Consider the following 23,301-nt stretch of genomic DNA (forward strand, 5'->3'; position numbering starts at 1 on the left):
AACAACACAGCATGTCCTGAACAACTGAACATGAAAAGTCCTGTTCTTCAAACAATAGAACCATGACCTGGCATACATTCATCTTCCTTTAAAGAGAAGAAGTGTAAAGGACATGAACCAAATTGGTTCTAGATTTTAATAAAAAGTTTTTTAAACCATACTTTGTAAATAGTCTTTACTTACTTACTCATGGAACTGAGCCCTTCTGGAGGAACCACCAATTCTGCAGCTATTCAAGAATTTCCCAGCATTTTATGGAACCTGAAGGTTTATTACGGTGTTCACAAGAGCCCTCCACTGGTCCCTACCCTGAGCCAGATCAATCCAATTCACACCATCCCATCCTATCTCTCTAAGATCCATTCTGATATTGTCCACCCACCTATGCAAGGTCTTTCCTGTGGTCTCTTTCCTTCTGGCTTTCCAACCAATATCCTATACGCATTCCTCATCTCCCCCCATTCGTGCTACATGACCTGCCCACCTCATCCTCCTTGACTTGATCATTCTAATTATACTTGGAGAAGAGTACAAATTATGAAGCTCCTCATTATGCAGTTTTCTCCAACCTCCTGTCACTTCATCCCTCTTCGGTCCAAATATTCTTCTCAACACCCCGTTTTCAAACACCCTCAGTCTATGTTCGTCCTTTAATGTCAGAGACCAAATTTCACACCCATACAGAACTAGAGGCAAAATTATAGTTTTGTATATTCTAATTTTTATGTTTTTGGACAGCAGACGAGAAGACAAAAGGTTCTGGACTGAATGGTAGCAAGCATTACCCGAGTTCAATCGCCTCTTAATTTCCTCCTGAATCAGGTTTTGTTCTGTTATCATTGTTCCCAAATATCTGAACTGTGCTTTATAAGTGGTCTAATTATAATAATTCATGCACAGCGCAGTAATTTTTAAAGGATAATATTTTATATTTATGACATGGTAATAGTAATGTCTGTATGTATTGATAATGACCAATGACATTGTAATAGTAGTTTCTGTATATATTGATAATGTCCTTCTGAAGATGGTCGCTATGACCGAAACATGTAAAGGATGGAAGATTAAAAGAAACACAATATTTATCAATCACACTGGATAGCATTTAATAATCTTTTCTACTATCGCTAGTACCAGGATGAACCAAATCAAATTCAAGACCATATTAATAAAATTAAGAAAATTCACGCAATTTTAAATTTATCCAAAAATAATGCTGCATAAGATAGGTGAATTACAGGACACACTGGTTATTCACAGTAGAATAGCCACAGAAGGCCAATAAGAAAACCTCTACCAATATTTCAGCACACAGTCACCTCGAAGCACTGAAGAACACCAACTGACAACAAGGTTATATAAGATGGCCTCATCTAAATTTCTATATACGATGGGGTACCCAAAAGAAACCGAACTATTTTTTTTTGTGGGCAGAGCTTTTGTAGTACCGCGTTTTGCCGCTATGAGCCCATAGAGCTAACATTCCTGAGTCGATAAGCCAACTACTGTTGCTTCAGAAGGTAAGGACTAGTTTCGGCAGAGTTTATAGTGACAACTGTTTTGTGGGATCGTCGTTTTTGCAATGGCTGATTTTCGTGAACAGCGTGCAGCGGTGAAATTCTGCTTTTTGCTCGGGAAAAGTGGAACAGAAACTCTTGAAATGTTAAAAACGGCGTACAAGGACGATGCTATGGGGAAAACTCAAGTGTTTGAGTGGTTTTCCCATTTCAAAAATGGTGAAATGTCAATTCATGACAAACCTTGTTCTGGTCGTCCTTCGAACACATGAAAATGTTGAAAAAATTCGTGAAATCATCAAGGAAGATCGACGACGGACCATTGAAGAAATTGTGGAGCTGTCGAGAGTGACTTGGAGCTCAGCGGCCAGATTTGTGGCAGTCGGGTGACTGGTTTTTCCATCATGACAATGCCCCTGCTCACACAGACCTGTCTGTACGACAATTGTTGACCAAAAATGGTATGACCCCTGTTCCTCACCCTCCATACTCACCCGACCTTGCCCTGTGCAACTTTTTTTTGTTTCCTCGAATGAAAAGAGACATGAAAGGAAAAAACGACGGAGGCGCTGTTAAGCATCTCAAAAGATGAATTGAGACAATGTTTTGAAAAATGAAATAAAAGACTAGACAAGTGTATTAGTGTAAGTGGAGAGTACTTTGAAGGGGAATGAAGATTTGTGCTTGAAATTTGAATAAATAAGTTTAAAAAAAATAAGTTTGGTTTCTTTTGGGTACCCCCTCGTAGCATATACCATAATAGGAAAAGCCATAGCATCTCAAAATATTTTAACTAAAAGTTTTAACTAATGACAATCATATGCACTTGTCTAACTGACTTGTTCACATTTTTTAAGAAAAGACCATAATTTTATACTTTATGTAGGTTTTAACACAGTGTTAAACCCATTGTTATTCTAACATCATGCAATATGGATCCATATTGAGATAACCAATTTTATGAGCAACTTGTTTTGTAGTTCTCATAGGATACCATGTAGCATAAGTTTATGCATATAATAAATGAGGCACAGATTAATATATGCTTGTCTTCACTTCAATATTAATTTATCTGTTGTGTTGATGGTCACATTCTTAAGATTTTTACACACACAACAGGATATAATCTTTGATTATGTTATTGAGGTATAAGGTAGCTATTTGCACAACAGTTTATTAATAAAGTTCATAAAATAAAATAATTAGCATGTCAGTGGTAATATTTATTGTTTACAACTACATCTTTTGATCATATAGATTATTATTATGTGGTTCATAAATAAATTACATTGCATTGAAAATTAAAATGGATCCATTTTTCACAATGAAAATATTTTGTAAAATGAAGTGTTAAAATGTTAGAATCATGTACGCTAGAATTAAGCTAGCTGTGGTTGATAAAGATGATTGTGTTATAGTAATCATTCTGATTAAGGCAATCACTTTATGTATGTGTGATCAAGACAGGGATTGCTGTGAATTTCAGAATTAAGATCAGACATTTATATTTGAGTTTCAAACACTGCACAATATAAGCTTATAATATCTGAGCACAAATATTATTGCAAAATTTATAGTGTTCTTTTAAAATAATATTATAGAGCTTCTCAGTTCTTACTTCTTATTTTCATCCATTTTTTTCCAACTATACTCAATTGATTTAAGATATTTGCTGTATTATGTGTAATGCGTCCTCCATATGCCTATTTCTATATTTATGCACCTCTTGGACCTAACATAACTTGAGTCTACTCAGCTGCTTGTTTACCCTTGTGATCTAGTGTCACATGATTAATAGAAATTATGACTTGTAACATGAAATCTCCATTTTCACTGATATTTGTCTTCCTTCATACAGATGCTTGAATACTACGTTAAATTAGGCAAGAGCCAGAATTTTCATACACCTTCACAGCTGACAGTATGTTTTTCCCCTGAAATCATTGCTGTTTCAGAAGGCCTGATTTTCATACATAATATGGTGTAACTTCAGTTTTGCCTCTTAGACTTTACCTTTTCCCCAATCTTATTCACTTTTTCTATGGTCTTAGCCATATACCCATAAGAATAATGTTAAATTTTAACTCATCTCACATTTACTGACACATTTTTATCAAATTTGCATTTTATTTTTCAAGTCCTGGCAACTGAAATTCACCTTTTTTATGTTTACAACATTCTGTGTCTGAGAATTGTCTTCGCATATGCACGCTTTTAAACCTTACAAACATGAGAGCTATTCAGGCACGAAAGAAAGAAAAAAAAGCATGACTGTTTTTTCATTAAAGAAATGCAGTGAAAGCTACATTATCTGGCACTGGATGATCTCAAAAGCTCTGTTAATCACGCACTGACTGATTAACTAATTGGTGATTAAAAGACTGATATATTGGTGCGTTGTTGGTTTTCTTTGACATTATGCATACACCATGTTATGTATGTAATGAAAAAAAGGGAACAGGGAAAACAGGACAGGATATCAAGTGAAAAATGGAATGGTTAGGCCTGTCTGTGAAGTTGCTGGGTATACTAAGGTACATATTACATATAATGCCCTTATATCCAGTAGATTAAATATCTGGCAACCCTTGGGTCCCAGTGATGCTGGTATTGTAACTTTTACTATAACTTAGTGTATTTGCACTTACATTCTCACTGTGTTCAAACATATGTATTTTGAGTTATGATATAAAGCAACCAGCATTTTTTCTTTAATGCAGTAAAAATAGTCTTCATAGGGCTCAAATATAAGTTTCTAAACAGTTTCTGTCCTCCCTCCTAAATAATCTTGTCAATGCCCATGTTAGGTACTACCTCTATTTGCATCATTTGTAAATCTGAATTCTGTAATTCATATTTTCATACAGTAAAAGTATGGCAGAGGAAGGGTGATACATACATAGGTTTAATATCTAATATAGTGCATACAAAACTTTGATTACTTCAGCATATTGAATGTAACACATAGAGGTATCTACAGGGGGTTAAAATTGTAGAAATATCCATTTTATGAGTACTTCTATATTTAACCTTACTGTTTTTCACTGTTATTTAAAAAGAATGAAGGATGCACATGTGCATTATTAATGATAAAATCAGGCTTTATAACACTGTTAAAGCAATGGCTCATTGTAATGCAAAGTGCATAGAAAATTTTCTCATATTAAATTCTGTAAATTTATCTGATAAATATTCTGGTTCTGTTCATGTTTCAAGAGATAAAATGTTCGTTTTTGTTTGAGAGAGATCTTGCTTTCATATTTTATGTACAGGATCATCAAAGACCATAAGATGATTTAGGTATTGAAGGACCATTAGACATGTCTCCAAATGACATTCTTCACCTCATGTACACATGTATAAAGAAAGCTGCAACAAATGCGTTTTCCAGCCATTTTACATTTGCCTTGCCTTTAGGTACATTTATGGAACAAAGAGCTATGTCAAAAAGCCATAGATATAGCTCATTCTTCCCTGTTCATCCATGAACTAGATTCCACATATAGAAAATGTATGTAACATGACATAGAACATTTCTCTCTTTAAATATTATAACGTTTCCTTGAAACATTTCTTGATTTCATAAGTATGGCAAACAGTAGGAAGGTTATTTAGATTCTGAACTACAGTGACAGCCATGGTTTTTGCAGGTTTATGTTTAAATAATAGTTCTGAATGTAATATATTGTCTCATTCTGCTCACTGGAGGTACTGCTGACACTGATGTAGAATATGAAAGGGATGTGTTCATCACCAGTAGTGTATGTAGGGGAGTGAAACGGTTGGTTGATAGGAACTGTGTACACGATCAGTTGTGCTGTCAACATATATGTTAGTACTTTCAGTAATTAGATCTTTTCCCCAGATTAAATTTAAGAAAAAGAAAAGTGTTCTTTCATGTTACAGATATTTGGAGAGTGATTTAAAAATGATTTTAAATGGTATGCATAGATATGTATGTTCCTGCAAGGATTTCTGTGTGCTTTAAGATTACAAATCACAGTCCAACTGCAATGTTCTCACTGCAGTTTCCACTTTTGTGTCAAGAGAGGCCCAATCTCTGTAAATATCACATATACCTCATGTGCTTCCGGAGACCCTTTGAAGCTTTAATACTTGCTTTGGTTGGCCTTCCTCTTCTCTCGTCGCCTCTTTGCAGATAGAATTAAGTCATTGAGGTATTGTGTCTGTGAAGGCAATATGATCTCTTTCCGACAGTCTCCATTCTGATCAGTGTCACACGTTGCAGGCAAATCCACAATTTGATTGGCTCTGTTTATACAAGCAGGTCTTAGCGTGACAGGATGAATATTAAAGGTTGTTGCACCATGTGGGTGACAAGGGCCTTTGCTTCCTAACATATAACACCTATTGTTGCCATCTTTCCATGCTACAAATCTGGCTTCAGAGTTTTCGTTGTTTTGTTGAGAACATGGATCTTTCTCACAAGATGTAGAGTTTTCATGTGGAACGAAAATGTATCCATTGTCACATGGACCACGTTGATATAACGGGTAGCAAGGAGCGTTTTCGCTGTCCTCATTTTTCACATCCCACCTGGAATGTAGAGGCTGTTTTTCACAGGCACATTCGCCTTCTCCGAATGGATCAACGTGGAGCACTGTTCCTGGAGATGGACATAATTGTTTGCTTTCACGAAGTAATCTGTGACATTGGCCATCTGTTGGCCAGTACACAGCCCTGAAAGCTTTATCACAACAGGGACACGGTTGGCATACAGGACGCAGCTTTCCACTTCCAGTGACCGCTTCTTCTTTATCCAGCACTAACCACTGACCCCTACGGCAGGGTCCCGACTGTAACAGTTTATAGCACTTGCCCTCAGGTTCATAAAACATGCTACCCGTTTGAAAACACTTGAGTTCCGATTCAGAGAATTTTGTAAACGTCGGTGAAGCATGAGTGGTGCCCTCTCCTTCGAATGTGATCGACTGGCTTGTTGGCTGGAGAACAGATTTGATGAGTACGAGGAGGAGAACTGTTTTGCTTTTGGATGTCATGGTGAGTTGCTTGCTACTGCTAGCGATGTCTGTGGCACATGTCCGCCGCAAGGCAGGTATGTTTTTTTTTTTAACTTTACTGCTGTCTTCCCGCTAGAATTGCCCTCACCAAGGACGAAGACCCATGTAGTAGCGTTATAATGGACCGCTGCTTTCCGGTAAACAGCACATCGTTGTTGGGCAATCGATATGAAATCGATCCATTTTCAGAAATGGCAGTGACGTTGGAAGTTGCAGTTTATTCGGGATACCCCGAATACGAATTTCTGCCCAGAGTTCTACTTCCTAACCTAGATTCTTCGCGGTTTTCATCAGTCTTGTTCATTTGGAGATTATAAATTAGAATGGTTATGTGGCGTTTGGTGGTAGAACGCAATTATGAACTGGGAAGGAACAGCTGTGACCTTCCTTAATCCTTTGAAGCCTGGAATTAACTAAGTCGTATTTAAAAATTTAATTTATATATCACAAAATATTACAAAGATCAGTTGCTTGATGCTGTTTAGGGAAATAATACGAAATTCATAAATTCACTCAGGGTAAAATGCAGAGTTTTGTCCTGTTAAGGAAAATGTTTCGTATAGCAATAATCACTTTGTTTTGACGGATGAAGGTACTGTCCCGGCATTTTCCTGGGAACGCCTTAGAACAGCGGCGACTGGACATATATTCTAATTTGGAATCACCGGAATGCGGACTGAGTGAGGAGACTGACCACTGAATTCCTATGTTTCAGAAGTCGATGATTCATGCGGCTCTGTTCCCACGTGATCTTTCCGTTTTCATTCCGTGACACTAAAAACAAGAAATAAGTTTGCTTATATTCGTATGTACTTGTATGAAATATAGCGTCTTATATTTTAATATAATAATATTGACGTATGTCTATATATAATGTTCGCATGTGTCAGTAGAAATATTTCATGAACCATAACGATTTTCGACTTGACAGCGAAAATCGCTTATTGTAGGCAACTTTTGTTACGCATAATACTTCGTACGTAAAGTTTGAGCGTTTAAGAAACAGACGTTAACTGTTTATGTCCCAGTTTTATTAACAGAAAAGGAATCATACTATTTTTTACGCTACGTGGCCACTATATCCCTCTTCGCTGAAGACGTCGCTATAGAGGTGTCGCTCGAGACTCGTATTCGGAAGGTGCTCGGTTCGAATCTCAGCTAGGGTGCCGACTATCCTGACTTAGCTCTTTCTTGGGTTTCCTCAGACCCTACACGTAAATTCCAGGCTAATACGTCGATTAAATCCTGATTACTTCCTTCTGGATCCTTTCCAATTAATTAGTTATACCATCCGACGTAATATGTACTGGATTCTGATAGCGTCGTTAAGCAGTTGACTTGTCTGGGAGGCAAGTTATTTATATTTCAGGAGCATAAAGTAATACTGCTTAAGCTAAAACTAACTTCCAACTGATCTCCCGCTTATGGCTAAATTCCAGAAATCTGTGTCATTCACTCTTGTTTTCTAAGATAACTCTGTTTGAAAATTATTAATTTCAAGTTCTAGTTCGCCGACATTTGCCTTGAACACAGAAGAAATAAGTTCAGCGCTCTCACGTAAATCCCTCTGTTGAAACGGATTAGTAATTAAAGACGCAGTGAGCTTAATATGCTCAGTTTATAAGTCTTCTTTCAAATTCCTTTAATAGCTTGTCAATGCACAGGCGCACTAATCGTACCGTCGGCGCGACTTTGAACACTTGGGAAGTGGTCTAGCTCACCTTTCATCAGCTGTCTTCCATAACTTCAGCACTCGAAAGAAGCGGTGGTTACAAACTCCGTGATTTTAGTCCTCAAGCGAACTATACCGACCGTGCCAACTTTTGCGGATAGAGGGTGTCGCGTCGTCAGCGCAACGAATCCCTACGGCTGTTGGTTTCGGTTTTCTAGACCGGAGCCGCTATTTCAAAGAAATAGCGGCTCAATTATCCTCATGAGGCTATGTGGAACCCGTTCCAGACCCAATACTTCTCAGAAAAAATCTGGTAGCTCCGGGAATCGAACCCGGACCTCTGGATCTGTATCCAGGAACGCTGACCACTAGACCACAGAGGCGGTCCGCAGTGGTTACAGTCATCTTAAAGATGGTCTTGTTTTCGCCTTGGAGCTCTGCTCAACTCACTTAGTGTACCAGTAAAATCTGCGAGGAAAGCAAGGTCTGGCAACCACCGAGAATATTTTAATTCTGAAGGCAGTTCACATATGTCCTGAAGAAATTCCACCATTTCTCGAAGAAGCTTTTGGAACCTGAGTAAACATTTTCTTCTGCTCAGTCAACAGACTTCAGTATGTAATACCTAGTCTCTATAATGCCCGTTGTTTTCGTCTAATATTTGAAAAGTCTCTGCTGAATAGGCCTAGCACGGATCGAGTTTACAGTCTTTTTCAGAACACTCAACACATGTTGAAAATCGATCATTTTTGTACATAGAGCTTGCAGATGAATGACGTAGTGGTAACTGAGAAAGAATCTTTTTTTGCAGAACCCAATTAAGACAACGTTTTTCTTAGTTATGACAGCAGCGCTATCTGTGTTGATCGTCACGAGATTATGAATGGGCTTATTTAATTTTTGAAACTGGTTATTTTTTTATGATAATTTGGCATTCTGAGTCCATGCTGGAAGCACGTGAGGCAATTTTTTTTATCTCATCGCAATCGGTAAGTTATCCATGCATTACTTGAAGCCCAAATTTTACTTTATCAAATACAGCTCATCGCGTTGTATAAAGCATTCGTCTTATTAAGATCTGCTGCTTTTATTTGAAACTTACTTTTCAATATATTGAATGTTTAACTAAATAAGGAAAATGTTTGTTGACTCTGTGTTACGTGATATATGTATGTAGTGTTAATAAGCCTTGCACCAAAGATTTGTATCGGTAAATAATACCTCGTTGCCTCCCACCTAGTGTCACTTTCTTTACAGAACCAGAGCGTGTAACAAGCATTTAGCGTTAACCACTAACTGAAAGAACACTATTGTGTAAACGTGTATATACCCCAGTAGCGGGACTGCTTAGTATACGGGTTGTCTTCGTGGTTTCCCTCGAAACCTAAATTAAAATATTCTGGGCGCAATACGTGAGCATTTAATCCCGTCTCCGGGGATTCGGGTCATATTGTCACGTGTATTAGTGACTATAGACGTGGTTTGGACAGATGAATAGATTTAATTGAACACTCACAGGTCCTAACTACAAATAAAAAGTCTCGCTGATTTACTACCACGTATAACTATAGTACAGAAAATAAAGTCTTCTCTATGTCTACTTTTACCAGTAGTTGCCGGGTAACAGGTTTCAACAATTGCTATTCCACTGCAGAGTTTTCGCTAGGCGCCTCCTGATAATGAATATTCGCCTGTCGACATTCAACTACTGAACTCTGAGTTCTCTTACGACTGACTCCGAATGAATTGAGTGTGAGTGTCTTATGTTACGACCGACGGTCAGTCGGTCAGTCTATCTTGGAATAAAGGACCCTTCTGGGGCTTACGACCATATTTTTATTACTGTCAGTCAGTTGCAGGTTTGTCGATGTGGGGCACTCTCTCTGAGGAATGGACAGGTCTGTCGTTTACAATTGCTGCTGGTCCCCACCAGCGCAGTCATTCTCGGGTCCGAGTCCCGTGGGACTTGCGACCATATTTTACTGTCTCAGATTCGAGACTTCCCTTTTCGTCGCCTCGTACGACTCGCAGGGCTACAGTGGAGGAATTCGACTTCGCCTCAACACGGGATTCCGAACGAATTCCCGAATGAACTCTCTAACTCGGGGCGAACCGAAGAGAGACCATCACCTCGAAGATTTCGTCCATTACTGCTTGTTGCCTCGGGTACGTGTATTAATTTAGTTGTGAGCCGTTGTGTAGCGATGGACTATTCCGCGTCTATTAGTTGCCGCGGGAACGTGTGTTAAATTTAGTGGCGGGCCGTTGTTTAGCAGTTGACCACTCCGGCTTTCAGGCGTCATTTCATTCCACATTTGTACGACACTTGAATTATATGCATGTTTTTGGGGTCAGGAAATGTGGTTTTCCCCGCCTCAGACGTTCATCTTGCGTGGTTAGGTTCTAATTGCATGATCTGACTCAAATATTTGATGTCTGACGATTGGAAACTGAGTCTGGTGTTGTTATCATTATCTTCGTCACTGCTACCGTTGCTACTTATTCTTTCGAAGGTCATATCTAACCCACAAGTCCAGTCTCTTTCACACCATTTATTGGTTCTAACAAATTGACGATAAACTAACACATATACTGGAAATTTTCCGTGTTCTCGTTTTGTGTCAAGAAACGCGATGTTTCGGAAGCTGGCTCGGCTTCGGCCATCGGGTAGACGTTAGACTGCTACTCTCTTCGGTTAATTGTATGGTCTATCTCGGACTGGGGAGCTGAGTCAGCCTCCGAAACGTTGTGTTTCTTGAGGCCAAAAGAGACTATGGGAATACACTAACCCCGAGGTCACAATTGGTGACCGAATACATTTTTACTCAAGCGATGCAGTCGAACACGCGTTCGGACGAAACTTCTTGTAGCTTACATTGTACATCATCGACAACATTTAGCGTCGTCACATTGTATCCGCTTTTCAGTGCTGCAGGTGTAGTCCACAGTTTTCTGTCCATTGAAGGGTGTAGCATTTCAGCGTGTTGAACTGGCTTCGGCGATAAGCGAGCACAACGTATGCAGTGGTTTGAATGAAGACTTGAATTTGATTCTTGTATCATGCACAATCACTCCGTTATTTCCCTGTATCTATTCGGTGGAGTTATGGTGTTTTTCTGTCGTCACCTGTAGTAAAATTATGAAACAAAGCATAAATTGATTCCATGTTACGAATTGATTATTTCGTGGGCACTTGATAGTTATACCGAGCACATAACCTTAGTGGCAGTGCGCGATCTGCAGTCCGTAGGTATAGGATTCGAATTGCGTCCGCTGATGAGAAGACCAAAGGTTCTGACCTGAATGGTAGGAAGCAATACCCTCATTTTGGCTGCTCTTAATTTCCTCATTAATCAAATTTTGATGTCTTACTATCGATTGCAAATAATTTAACTTTGCGACATTTTCAAAAGGTCTATTAGTCATCTTTATGTTATGATTTTGCCCTGTATTCTGGTACGCAGACATGAACATGTACTTAGTTTTCTCTGTGTTTATCTCTAGACCAGTCTCCTTGTTAGCATCAGTTATAGTTTCTGTGCTTTTCTTTATGGTGTTTATGTTATCTCCCAGTAGATTTACATCATCAACAGTGACTAGAAGCTGATGTGACCCATTCAATTTCAGTCCTGCTTGGTTTTCTTGGACCTCCCTAATCGCATATTCTAAAGCAAAGTTGAAAGGCAGTGGCGATAAAGCATCTCCTTGTTTCAGACCATTTTGAATAGGAAATGTGTCAGATAATACAGACTTCACTATAGGTTTCATTTAAACACATTTTAATCAGCCTAACTAGTTTCATGGGTGACTCCAAACTCATTGAGAATATTGTACAACACTTCCCTCCTAATTGAATTATAGGCTTTCTTGAAGTTTATGAATAGCCCTCCCTGCCTCAAGTATCTGACGAATGCAAAAATCTGAACAGTAGTTGATCTGTTATGTCTAAACGCACTCTGATGATCCCCAATAATTTCATCTACACATGAGCTTAACTTTGAGAGAAGGACATTGAATAAAATTTTCCATGAAGTTCCCATCAGTGATGTTCCCCAGTGATAATTACAGTCTCTCTTATCAACCTTCTTGTAAATTGATGCTGCCTCTGAGTTGTCTCTTCCTTATTCCAAATATAGTTAATGGGTTTATGGCTCTCCGGACGTAATGTTTCATCTCCTTGTTGAATCACTTGTGCCGAATTTGATCACTACCCAACGATTTATACCTTTTCAACCTCACAAGGAGTAGGCGAAGGTACTAATGGCTCAGCTATGTGCATTCCTTCTGCCTGACATCACTGAACCTGTATACATTCAGTAGCTGAGAGAAGTAATTCGTCCACTTGTTCAAATTGTCGCGCGAATCTGCAAGTGGATCGCCATTCTCCAAGTTAGCTCTAGGTTAGTAACCCTTCTTAAATTAATTTATTCCACGGTATAAGTCTCTAATGTTCTTGTTTGAACTACGTTTTGCAAGCTCGTTAATTTTATCTGTCAGATATTCCCTCTTTTTGTTCACGAAATGTCTACCAGCTTCACGTTTTGCATTGTTCGTATTGTCCTTTAATATTTGGCTTGGATCTTGTAACCATTGCACTTTGGTTAGTTTCCTTTGAGCTGATAGTTCCGAAGTTCCTTCGTCGAACAATGTCTTACGCTTCTTCAGTTTCGTAATAACCTAAATTCTCTTCGGCTGAATTTTTTATATTCTGTCCTTTTCCCATGCTCTCTTGATATCCAAATCAACATCTAAGTTCTCCAAAGCTGCAAATGTACTTGATATTTTAACCTGATATTTTTCTTTACCTTCTACCGCTTTTTGTTTCTTCAGGTTGAATCTCCCCATATAACATTTTTATGGTGCTCCTTTACATACTGCCAATCTCTCCGTCAATTTTTCCGCCACCAAACAGTGGTCGGTATATCAGTCTGCTCCCTCGACAGATCGGACATCAAGTACACGTCAATCCCCTCTCCTGTATATCAAAATAGGGCCTATGCTACAATCCGGAAGGTCGCGGGTTCAAGTCCCGATGAGGTCACTGGATTTTTTTTTCATTTGACCTAATCCTTCCATCCGCACTAGGGCCCTGGGGTTCACTCAGCCTCTAACAGAAATGAGTACCAGGAATTAATTAAATAATTTTCCACGGGAGTAAAGCGCGGCCGGCGCGTAAAGCTGACAACCTTACCGCCATCTTTGAGCCGATTGTCTAGATAATGTGGGACCCTCAATGTCTCACAAACCTATGGGCCTTCACGGCCTGTTACAGGGTTAGCTTTACTTTACTTTGTATATCAAAAGATGGTTAATCTGATAGGCATGTCTTTCCACCGGGAGACGTCCACGTAAACTTATGAATGTTACGATGAGTGAACATTGTCCTTTTGGCAGTTAGATTGTTAGATGTGGCAAGGTTTCCTATTTTAATTCCATTATCATTACTGACATCGTGTAAACTGTCGCTCCCTGTTGTTGGTTTGAAAATATCTTCGCTAGCGACTTTGGCTTTGAAAACGTCCTTGGAATAAAAAATATTGGCAATTTCAACGAAAAAATCTCAGCAAAACATAACTCCACAGCGAGAGATGATGAAATGCGCGGCAAGCAATCCCGTCATAGAGTAGTTCAAACCACAGATAATATACTTCCTTCCTCGGACCGACTGTATGTGTTTTCCTGATGCTGAATGCCGCGACAGTGCTTGTAATGCGGAAGAACTTGCATAATCGAGTTGAGAGAAGTTGGCCATGAAGTTCTGGGAGAAACCTAATGACGCCGCTTTCTTTTAAATATTATAATTTATAAAGAGGTTTATTGCAGCCAGACACAAGTAAGACCGGTCGTGCTTTTACTAAATAAAGCAGTTTTTTCATGGAGTAAGACATTATTTATTCTAATTACTAATTTATATACATTTCTTACTCCATGTAACTGCGTCCTTTTTTTGAGAAGCCATCAGTTGCTCAGGTACTCAAGAATTTCCCAACATTTTATGGAACCCGAAGGTTCATTACCTTCTTCACAACAGCCCTCCACTGGCCCCTATATTGAGCCAGATTAATCCAGTCCATTCTACCCCACCCTATTTCTCTGAGATCCATTTTAATATTGTTCTTCACCCTATTTCTCTGAGATCCATTTTAATATTGTTCTTCACCTACGTCTAGGCCTTCCTAATGGTCTCCTTACTTTTGCCTTTCCCACTAAAACCCCGTATGCATTCTCTTATCCAATTTCATGCTACATGCACTGCCAATCTCACCCTCCTTGACTTTGTCATTCTGATTGTATTTGGCGAAGAGTACACGTATGAAACTCCTCGTTATGCTACTTTCTCCAGCGTCCTATTATTTCATCGTGGTCATGTGATCTATACCTCCCAAAGTGCGTTTCCCACCCCAATCACTAACGCAACCCGTATCCCTAAGAAAAAGACCCCATGTTACTGCCGTGGCAAACATATTATCGACACCACTGGCAACTGCGGGAATCCCCGAGTCGGCTCACAGGAGGACCCCGGAGGCTGGTTTCTTTGGGACGGCTGCAATACTTACCCCTATACAGGATGCTAAGAAAAGGTTACGGGCTTTAAGGGGTATAGTACTCGTGACCAAAAACGTTCCCAGTCAACATTCACGTATGTCCAGAAGTCAGTGCCTGCTCAGATATGGGCGATCAGTGCCTTGGTGGGCATCTTAGGAAATCAGCTGTCGTACGTAACAGACTGTCAGGTGCAGTGTACCATCGGTTTCTGTTTAATGATTTGCCAGTGTTCTTGGAACATGTGCCTCTTCATCAACCACAACACACGTGGTTTATGCATGATGGGACACAACCTCATTTTCTCCTAGTGTCTGACGGCACCTGAACCAAACTTTCGGTGAACAGTGGATAGGATGCGGAGGCCCAGTAAACTGATCTGCGTCATCCCCTGACCTTAATCCGCTGAATTTTTGACTGTTGGAACAACGAAAGACTTCGGTGGATTGAGTGCCGATCAGTTACATAAAAGTATTACAGTAGCGAATAGAGAATGCCTCTCAGGAGATTCGAATGAAACGAGGAATCTCCGTCAGAGTGCGCACCTCTGTGCCACGAAGAGCTGAAAGCTGTGTTCAAATGCATGGGAACCACATGCAGCATCTGCTGTAGAGATCACACGAACATCGACTTTATCTTAGCAGGCAGTGGTTCTGGACATACGTTGAGATTCTTTTCTGTCCATATAAGTGAGTACTGTACCCCCTTAAGGCCCGTAAACAGTAGGAATTTCCTTTTATAGATTTATGTCATATGAACATAATTGAAATATGAGTTGTTTTGCCCCTTATTAACGACGTCCAAGTGATGTGACTTCGAGTAGAGGAATATTATGTGTTTGATTCATTCTGAGGGATACGCAAAGAACGGTCTCTTCCATCTTTAGATGTTATCCGAGCGCTTGTCTGTGGGGGACTGAAGAAAACACTCGAACCTTCTGTCATGATATCGGGCTTCGGGGCCGAAAATTGAGTCGTGGAGTATTGGAATGTGTGTCAGGAGCGCTAAGAATTAAACCACGCGTTCGTATGCAATGAATAAAGTCAGTAGGGGTCTTCATGGAGCCGGGATAGCACAGTCGGTATAGCGACTGGCTACGGGCTGGACGACCGAGGAGTCGGGGTTCGGATCCTGGTGGGATCAACAATTTCCTCTTCTCCGCGTCTTCCAGACCAGCTCTGGGTCCACCAAGCCTCCTATCCAGTGAGTGCCAGGGGTAAAGCGCCCGGGGCTTGAAGCTGACCACTCACCTCCAACTAGTGCCGAGGTCAAGAGAATGTGGAGCTATGCATCGATTCCTCTATACTCGTATGCCTTCATGTCGTAGTGTTTAATTATTTAAGGACAGGGACAACTTTACCATTACCTTAGTAGGGGTCTTCTTCTGAAAAGAAAACAGTAAGTCTTCTTTGTTGTGACGTCATCTTACGGTTACTTGCACAAGTGGAATGTTTTACTGTAGTCACTTTCCGAATGACAGCACTCAGGGACCTGTTAAACAACTTTAAGATGCCTCCACACGCCACAAAGGTCAGTAGGGGAGACATCAACCCGCTTTCCCAAAAACTTGATTTTCTTACATAGGCTTCACAGATTTATATTCGTATCAGTGTTAATTTCCGTTACCGTTTAACAAAAAATAGTTTAACTTTCGATCAGTTTATCCCTTTGCAGTTCATAGCAGCTGATGCAGGTATGCCTGGTACTCGATAGAGCGAGCAAAGGATCCCATCGATTTCTCTTCTGTGACGTTTACGACTAGATATCGGTACTCTCTGGATCTCCGGGTTCTTGATGTTTTCTCCACGTTATCTATCTATCTATGTCTATGGCTCTAAAGCCCTTATGGACCCTGGGCACTTTTTCAGTTTCTTAATCTATATGCATTCGGTAAGACTCCTCGAATGGGGCATCAGTCCTTTGCAATGCCGCTACCTACACACAGAACAACACAAACACAGAATAAACGCACAGACATCCATGCCTCGGGTGGGATTCGAACCCACAATCCCAGTGTTCGAGCAGGCGAAGGCTGTTCATGCCTAAGACTGTGCGGCCACTCTTGTCCACATTACCTTCAGGTAATCTCTGTCCTTGAACTGATTCAGAATATTTTTCGGTAGAAGTCGTTGATATCAGAAGCTTTAAATTATCAGGACATGCTGGCCACATTTGTGACCTCGTTTGGATCAAGGTCACAGATGGTGCGAGGCAGAAGCTTGTTCTAGTCCCAGAGGCTGATATCCAAATACCGGACAAATGCAGCAAACATGTGGAAGATATGACGTTCTTACAGTGGTGACTATAAAGATGACTTCTGGGATATGACGACACATAACAACATATTGCCTCCATCCCCAGGGTTGAAGAGTAGGCCAGTCATGGAAGCAGTGGTATGGTGACAGAGTATGAGGCCCTTGAAAGGGTCCTTTTCCAAGAGTGGACAAATTGTGGGAAATAGTGGCTCTAAATGAACCTTTGAGTGGTGGACGGATGTAAGGAGGAATATGAAGAAGGCCTTAACAAGGGGACACAAACTGTGATAGCTTGAACACCTATATTGTGGGTTGGCATAAATGTACTGCCCTTTCCTCCCAAATAGAGATATTATAATCCACCATCCAATGAGTCATAGATTAAATAGAGCAGAAAACTTCATACCCTTGACTAAAATGGAAGAAGTATACAGGCAAAGAAATAAAATGGACAGCTCATAAGTATCACATGAGCTAAATGTATTTTCAATAAGAGGATCAGTAATTAAAGGCGCAAGCTCTAAATTTGAATGTACAGGAATACTGTATGATCTCTGCTGGAGAATTATTTTATCAGTATGAAGTTCAAAATTTGCATCTTGAAGTGTAATCTACTTACAGTGGAGATAGAACTGTGACAGTAAATGGCAGGCTACAAATGAGTGCCCTGGATTCAACTTTCTATATGGACATTTTATATTTGTCTTGTAATCATGTTGAGAACTGCATAATGGGAAATGTTGTTCAGGTTCTTGCAATCACCTTATTATCTAGCTAATATTTCAGTTTACTGTGCACTTCATGTACATATGGAATAGGCACAAATTATGTGTAAATAAACAAGAGATTTCTGTTAATGCCATACCTGGGCTGAATTTTTCAATTTATCGAAATATTGTGTTGGACATCATCCATTATCTCGAGTATATTTGGTTTACATAACTCTTTGGAAATTTTATATGTGTCAGCTATTAGGTGTAAGGGGAAAGGATCCTACTCAGTTTGTTCCATTAGAAAGAGCTAGTCTGGATTACTTCGGACAGCCTTTCCAGTCTCCTTACACCTGATGAAAGAAACTGTTCCAGTTTGAAATATTGTGTGCATCAGATATTCCCAAAACAATGGGCAGTGTCCAATGTAATATTCATGTAATGCATCAACCGTTGTAACAGACACCTAGAAAACCATTGTTCATTTCTGTTGTATAATTGTATTGGTCTTACAGCTCTAACACTTCTTCACAGTCATTGTCAAAAAAACTCTTGTCAGCTGTTGACTTCTTCCCTATGCTTAAGTTAAAATTCAAGAGTTCAGGGGAGGAGATTGTCAAGTAACTACATTAGTTTGTCACGCATTTGCAAATCAGACTAGGGAAAAACAATGAAGCAGCTGAGAATTGCTTACACTTGAAGGAGCGATATTGAAGCTTGTACCTCATTCACTGACAATATATATTGCAGTATAAGGTCATATGTTTACACTTATATTGGGTAGTATTGACATGATTGTCACCTTTATCCATCCACTGACATTGTTTCAGATACCGAAAGCCAACACGAGGGTCACTACAGACCTCCGAATACACAGCTGCAGTAGCAGCAAGGAATGCGGCATTACAAGAGCTTGATAGTATATCAGTACATCGTGGACTTGATGATATAGAGAAACCTTCATTCTCACGCTCAACAAGTAGTACCATTAGCAGGTGAGCAGAGGAACTGAAATAATCAGAATGAGATTATACTCATTCCTGTTGTGTGAAGAATTGTTTTCCAGTCTGAAATCAACTGTACTGCCAGATGTGGAAATTAGTGTTCATCTTCTATAGCATGTGCAGATAGGTACTGGAAATAGATGAATGTTTGGAATTGTGCAGTGCTGTGTAGCGGTTTATCATTATTTTAAGTAACTGTGTACCTTCTGAAGAAAGACCTGAAACAAAATTTTAGTTACACTGTATTGTGAAAAATATTTGACCCACTATGCCAGAGAAGAGTCTGATATCATTGAACCTGTTTTAGTGACTGAAACACTAGTTGCTATGCTTACTTTGAGCATTGACTGGATAATACCTTAAAAGAGATCCCATATCTGTATTCCATACTACTTCATAATTCATAGCTGTTTATAGTAATTAGCAAAACTTACTACTGTTGTCTCAATGCAGTTCATGGGGTTTTGTTACACAAGGCAAGAAATCCAGCCAGCTGGTCCATAATGAGCTCTAGATGCGCTGTAAGTCCATGGAGTGTGCAGTGAAGCATGTATTGAACCTCAAGGGTAGACCTTAGTTTTGTGAGGCTGCATTTCCTATTTTCAGTGTAATGGAATGGATGCATTTAATGTCACCACTACTTTGCAAATTCTTGTACACTGTTGGCTTGTGTGTTGTTTCGGCATAAACCAACCATATCATAATTGCACCTTGAAATTGGAGTCAGACATTAATTATTGTGTATCTCCTTTGGATTTGAAGAAAGCAACTGTCATATATTCTGCTTCCGATTTTAGCCATCAATCTATAACCCTTCCTGGAAGAACTAGGCATTAAAAAGAAAGTGTGTGTGCATATGCATTTACACATTCTATTTGTAACACTGATTTTTTAATCCAGATAACCATTACTCAACCTTTGCTTCCATTTTCTTAGAAATCCTTCCTTGATATTTATTGGGTTCACTTCCCAGAATTCTTAAGCTACAAATATTTGACTTGCATGGGGAGCTAGTCTATGGCACAGCAGCCAATCTGGGAAGAAAACAGAGACAAGTAGTACAACTGACAGTGATGAAAAACAGACAAACATCCATCAGAGTGTGTCTGTGTGGAACCCATAAGATTGATAATCGACTGGGAACCTGGTTCATCCATAAAATATAGTTGATGTTGTGGCTGTTGTATTATAACAGCTGAATATTTGTACATATGTCTACCTTTAAACACATACCCCTTAACTGCAATCTGCTTCCATGCAAGAGTGAAACACATATTTAATCACTAACCACACAGCACGATTTGAAAATGTTAATTTAGTTATAACAGATGTTAAACAGAACACACAACTTGTTCCTGATGAGACTTGCATTTGACAATTTTTTAATGAAGACCCTTGGTTTTTTTGGTCTACTGTCCATTATTTTATAGTTTACTTCATATTTTTTTAAATTTTTATTTTTCTAAGATTCAGTATCCTGTTTGGTGAGTGTATTTTGTATATGTGTCCTTGTGTTTTAAAATGTGTGTATCCTGAAAGTGTGTTGTCTTGACTAACTGAAAATATACAGTACACAGTTAGATGGAAGAATGGGCTCTTCCACTCTCTTGAATTATAATTTCTAATGTACATATTCCACACTCACAGGCATTTCTTTGCTTATGTAATGACACTATGTTGGCACAGATGCTTTGGTAGAGAGAGATTGATGATGGTGACATGGAAAGGATATGGAGAAAGTAGTCATATCCTACTTAAGGTTCAATCCTGGCTTTTTCCAAAATAAACTGAGGATATCCATGGGAACTTAGAATTGCCAGTGTGTCAGCCAAGATTCAACCTGAGCAGCTCCTAAATATATGTCTGGAATGCTCTATTTACAGCTTGTTCTCAGCCATAAAGATGTGCAGCAAATTAACAAAACATATGATTTCCCAAATTATAGAAATATGTTGTTCTATAACTTCACTTGCCTGAGGATGGAGGCAGAGTCTGGTCTTAATTTAAAAAACGGGACAATGAATAATCTCCAAAAGATCAATAATTGTATAGCTTTACTTACATTACTTAATGAATCAAACATTGTCACAAATTTTTAAGAAATCACTGGATACCCCATATGGACCTAGACCAAAAGGTAATTCAGAGTCATCGGTATACTTGCCAAGTTTTTTAAAATGTTCTATGTTCAGTTCCAATACCTTCATGGCTCAAAATAAAGAAGTAAAAAGATTTTATGATAACAGACCATCACTAGAAGACAACAGCTGAGCCACCTCTTGAAATGTTGTTGTATCAGAAATATCTCAGACAGTGGCCATCATAAAACATAAAATTGGTAAAATTAATTAACCATTTTCACATACCTTTAGAGATTAACCCATAATAATATAAGCCATAGGCAGTTTTAGTTATCAACCCCAGTTACTCTTGATTTAAATAGAACTTTGTGAAACAAAAAAGTTGTTCTTCTTTATAAGTTTATAAGAACACTTTTAAACACACTTTAGAAGCTTGGGATGAAATTTGCAGCCATAGGTTTCTACAGAGGAACTAAATATTAAATTGCATAACATAACAAAGACAACAACAACAAGGCACACATGGGAGACTTTTCTAAATAAACCTCCTGGATTTCTGTATACAAAGTTTGGTTTCCCAGAGGTAACTGAAGGATGTGATACTTTAAGTAGTATGGTTCTAATGTATTTTTCTTTCCTCCATATAGACTCTTCAGCAGAGGTAAGCAAGAGGTAAAGGGTCGTTTACTGGAGCCATCTGAGGATGTAGACGACATAGATCTTGTGGTGGACTTCAGGAGATACAGCAGGGACAAAAGTCTAAATGCATCACAGCAAATGACACCACTCTGAACTAACATTAATCATTGGCAGTTAATGTGCCTGCCTTTGAAACTAGTATATCAGAAACTGGTTTGGGTTTCTGGTCTCTGCAGCCACAGCTCTTTACTGAATGTAACAGGAATAACTTGCAAACTGAAGAAACTACAATTACCAAGATCATTGGAAATGTATGATATGAAATTTTATTATTACATCACAGATATGTTTATACCTCATATTTAACAGCTTTGACACTTTTCTAAGTTACCACAGACATTACATATTTCTTAGTTACAGAGTACTTACTTTATTACCAACTGCTGGATGATATTGTTTCTAATATTAAGCAGGATATTTAGGAGACAGTGATAAAGTTATAAAAGGTAATCTTCACATTGTTGGTCCTACATATATTCTCATTTTTAATACATTATATCTTTCATATGAATGAAAACAATGGAACTTTATAGTTCCTTTATATTATCATTATAATGTTCAGAACAATCATCTTTCATCATCAACACCACCATGTTTTCTGTGTATATGCTTGCACATATCAATTTTCTTGAATATGTTTAGTCTATATATTTTTAGCAAAATGCAGGCTTTGAAAACTTACACCTTTAACAGCTTCATGTATTATATTTTTCATTACACAGCACAACAATCTTTCACCTTTGTTTCTCAATGCATGTAATAAGCTTTATTTTACTTAATTGAGTACACCAATCACAAAAATGAGTGCCGAGATTTGTAAAATGTAATTTCATTCCTTTGTTATGCTGTATTATTTTTGTGTGCAAGACATAACATGTACATATCACTTATGTTATTCAAATAATAATAAATGTTTATTCACTAAAAAAATCATTCATCATGTTATGGTTGACAAAAATTATATTGAACAATAAGAAATAAATTCCGACGTGAAAGGAACTCGCTGTTTTGACTCAAAATTAAATACACAAAAATGTAATGTTCTGGAAAACTTTTGTATCCAGATTTTGAATAAGCATATCAGAATTAATTTTAAACAGTATTTTTCTTTGATATTATCATAACCTCATTGACTAGTTTTATTCTTCCCACGGTTTCACTACTTATGTAAAAACAGGGGAATGGAGGTGATCTCCTTGCTCAATATCCATCATGAACGTACACAGAACCGTGGGATAAATTGAGATAGACGCCCTGATGTTTGACTTTTAAGTACACAACATATATTTAAATTATTTAAAATTTATGCAAATCATTGGAAACAACAATGTGAAGAAAGAGTGATATGAGACTGTAGTTATCCCAACCTCAAATGAAAATGAGATGTATATTCTGCATAGTATATGAGAAACTAATGTCACTGTAGTTGCAATACCAGCGAAGGGACTCTAAAAATTATGACAGATCTCAGTTGATAGAATTGGTCATGGTCACTGGGTACCCTTCCATTATATTTACATTATAGTGGCCTTTGTTTTATGAATATGTGCCAAGAGAAAAAGACAGACTGGATCAGAGTCATTAAGTAAGTTTCTCAAGAAAACATGCCAATAAGGATATAAATTTGTGTATGAGAAGTTTTGATGATTAGTAGCTAAATCAGGTAATGAAGTGATTGAAATTGGATTACTTACTATTATATTGTATATTTTTGTGGGAAGAATAAATGCCTTTACAAATCCTGTAATTTGTGTAATTGTATATATAATGTAAACATA

At 38.5% G+C, this 23,301-nt stretch overlaps 1 protein-coding gene across 7 annotated transcripts in view; it reads left to right on the plus strand.

Annotated features, from left to right (window-relative positions):
• Positions 1-23,270, plus strand: part of LOC111875528 (copper-transporting ATPase 1) — a 151,423-nt gene extending 128,153 nt beyond the window's left edge. For 6 of the 7 annotated variants that reach the window (XM_023871853.2, XM_023871856.2, XM_023871855.1 and 3 more), the window contains 2 exons: positions 18,570-18,734; positions 21,472-23,270. In XM_023871853.2, the coding sequence (XP_023727621.1) occupies positions 18,570-18,734; positions 21,472-21,616 (310 nt within the window). In that variant the 3' untranslated portion in view covers positions 21,617-23,270. Of the gene's footprint in view, positions 1-18,569; positions 18,735-19,196; positions 19,265-21,471 lie in introns of all 7 variants that reach the window. The other variant, XM_033755848.1, reaches the window with a different exon arrangement.
• Positions 23,271-23,301: the final 31 nt, after the last annotated feature.

Source organism: Cryptotermes secundus, unplaced genomic scaffold (assembly GCF_002891405.2).
Source record: "Cryptotermes secundus unplaced genomic scaffold, Csec_1.0 scaffold468, whole genome shotgun sequence".
NCBI lineage: Eukaryota > Metazoa > Arthropoda > Insecta > Blattodea > Kalotermitidae > Cryptotermes > Cryptotermes secundus.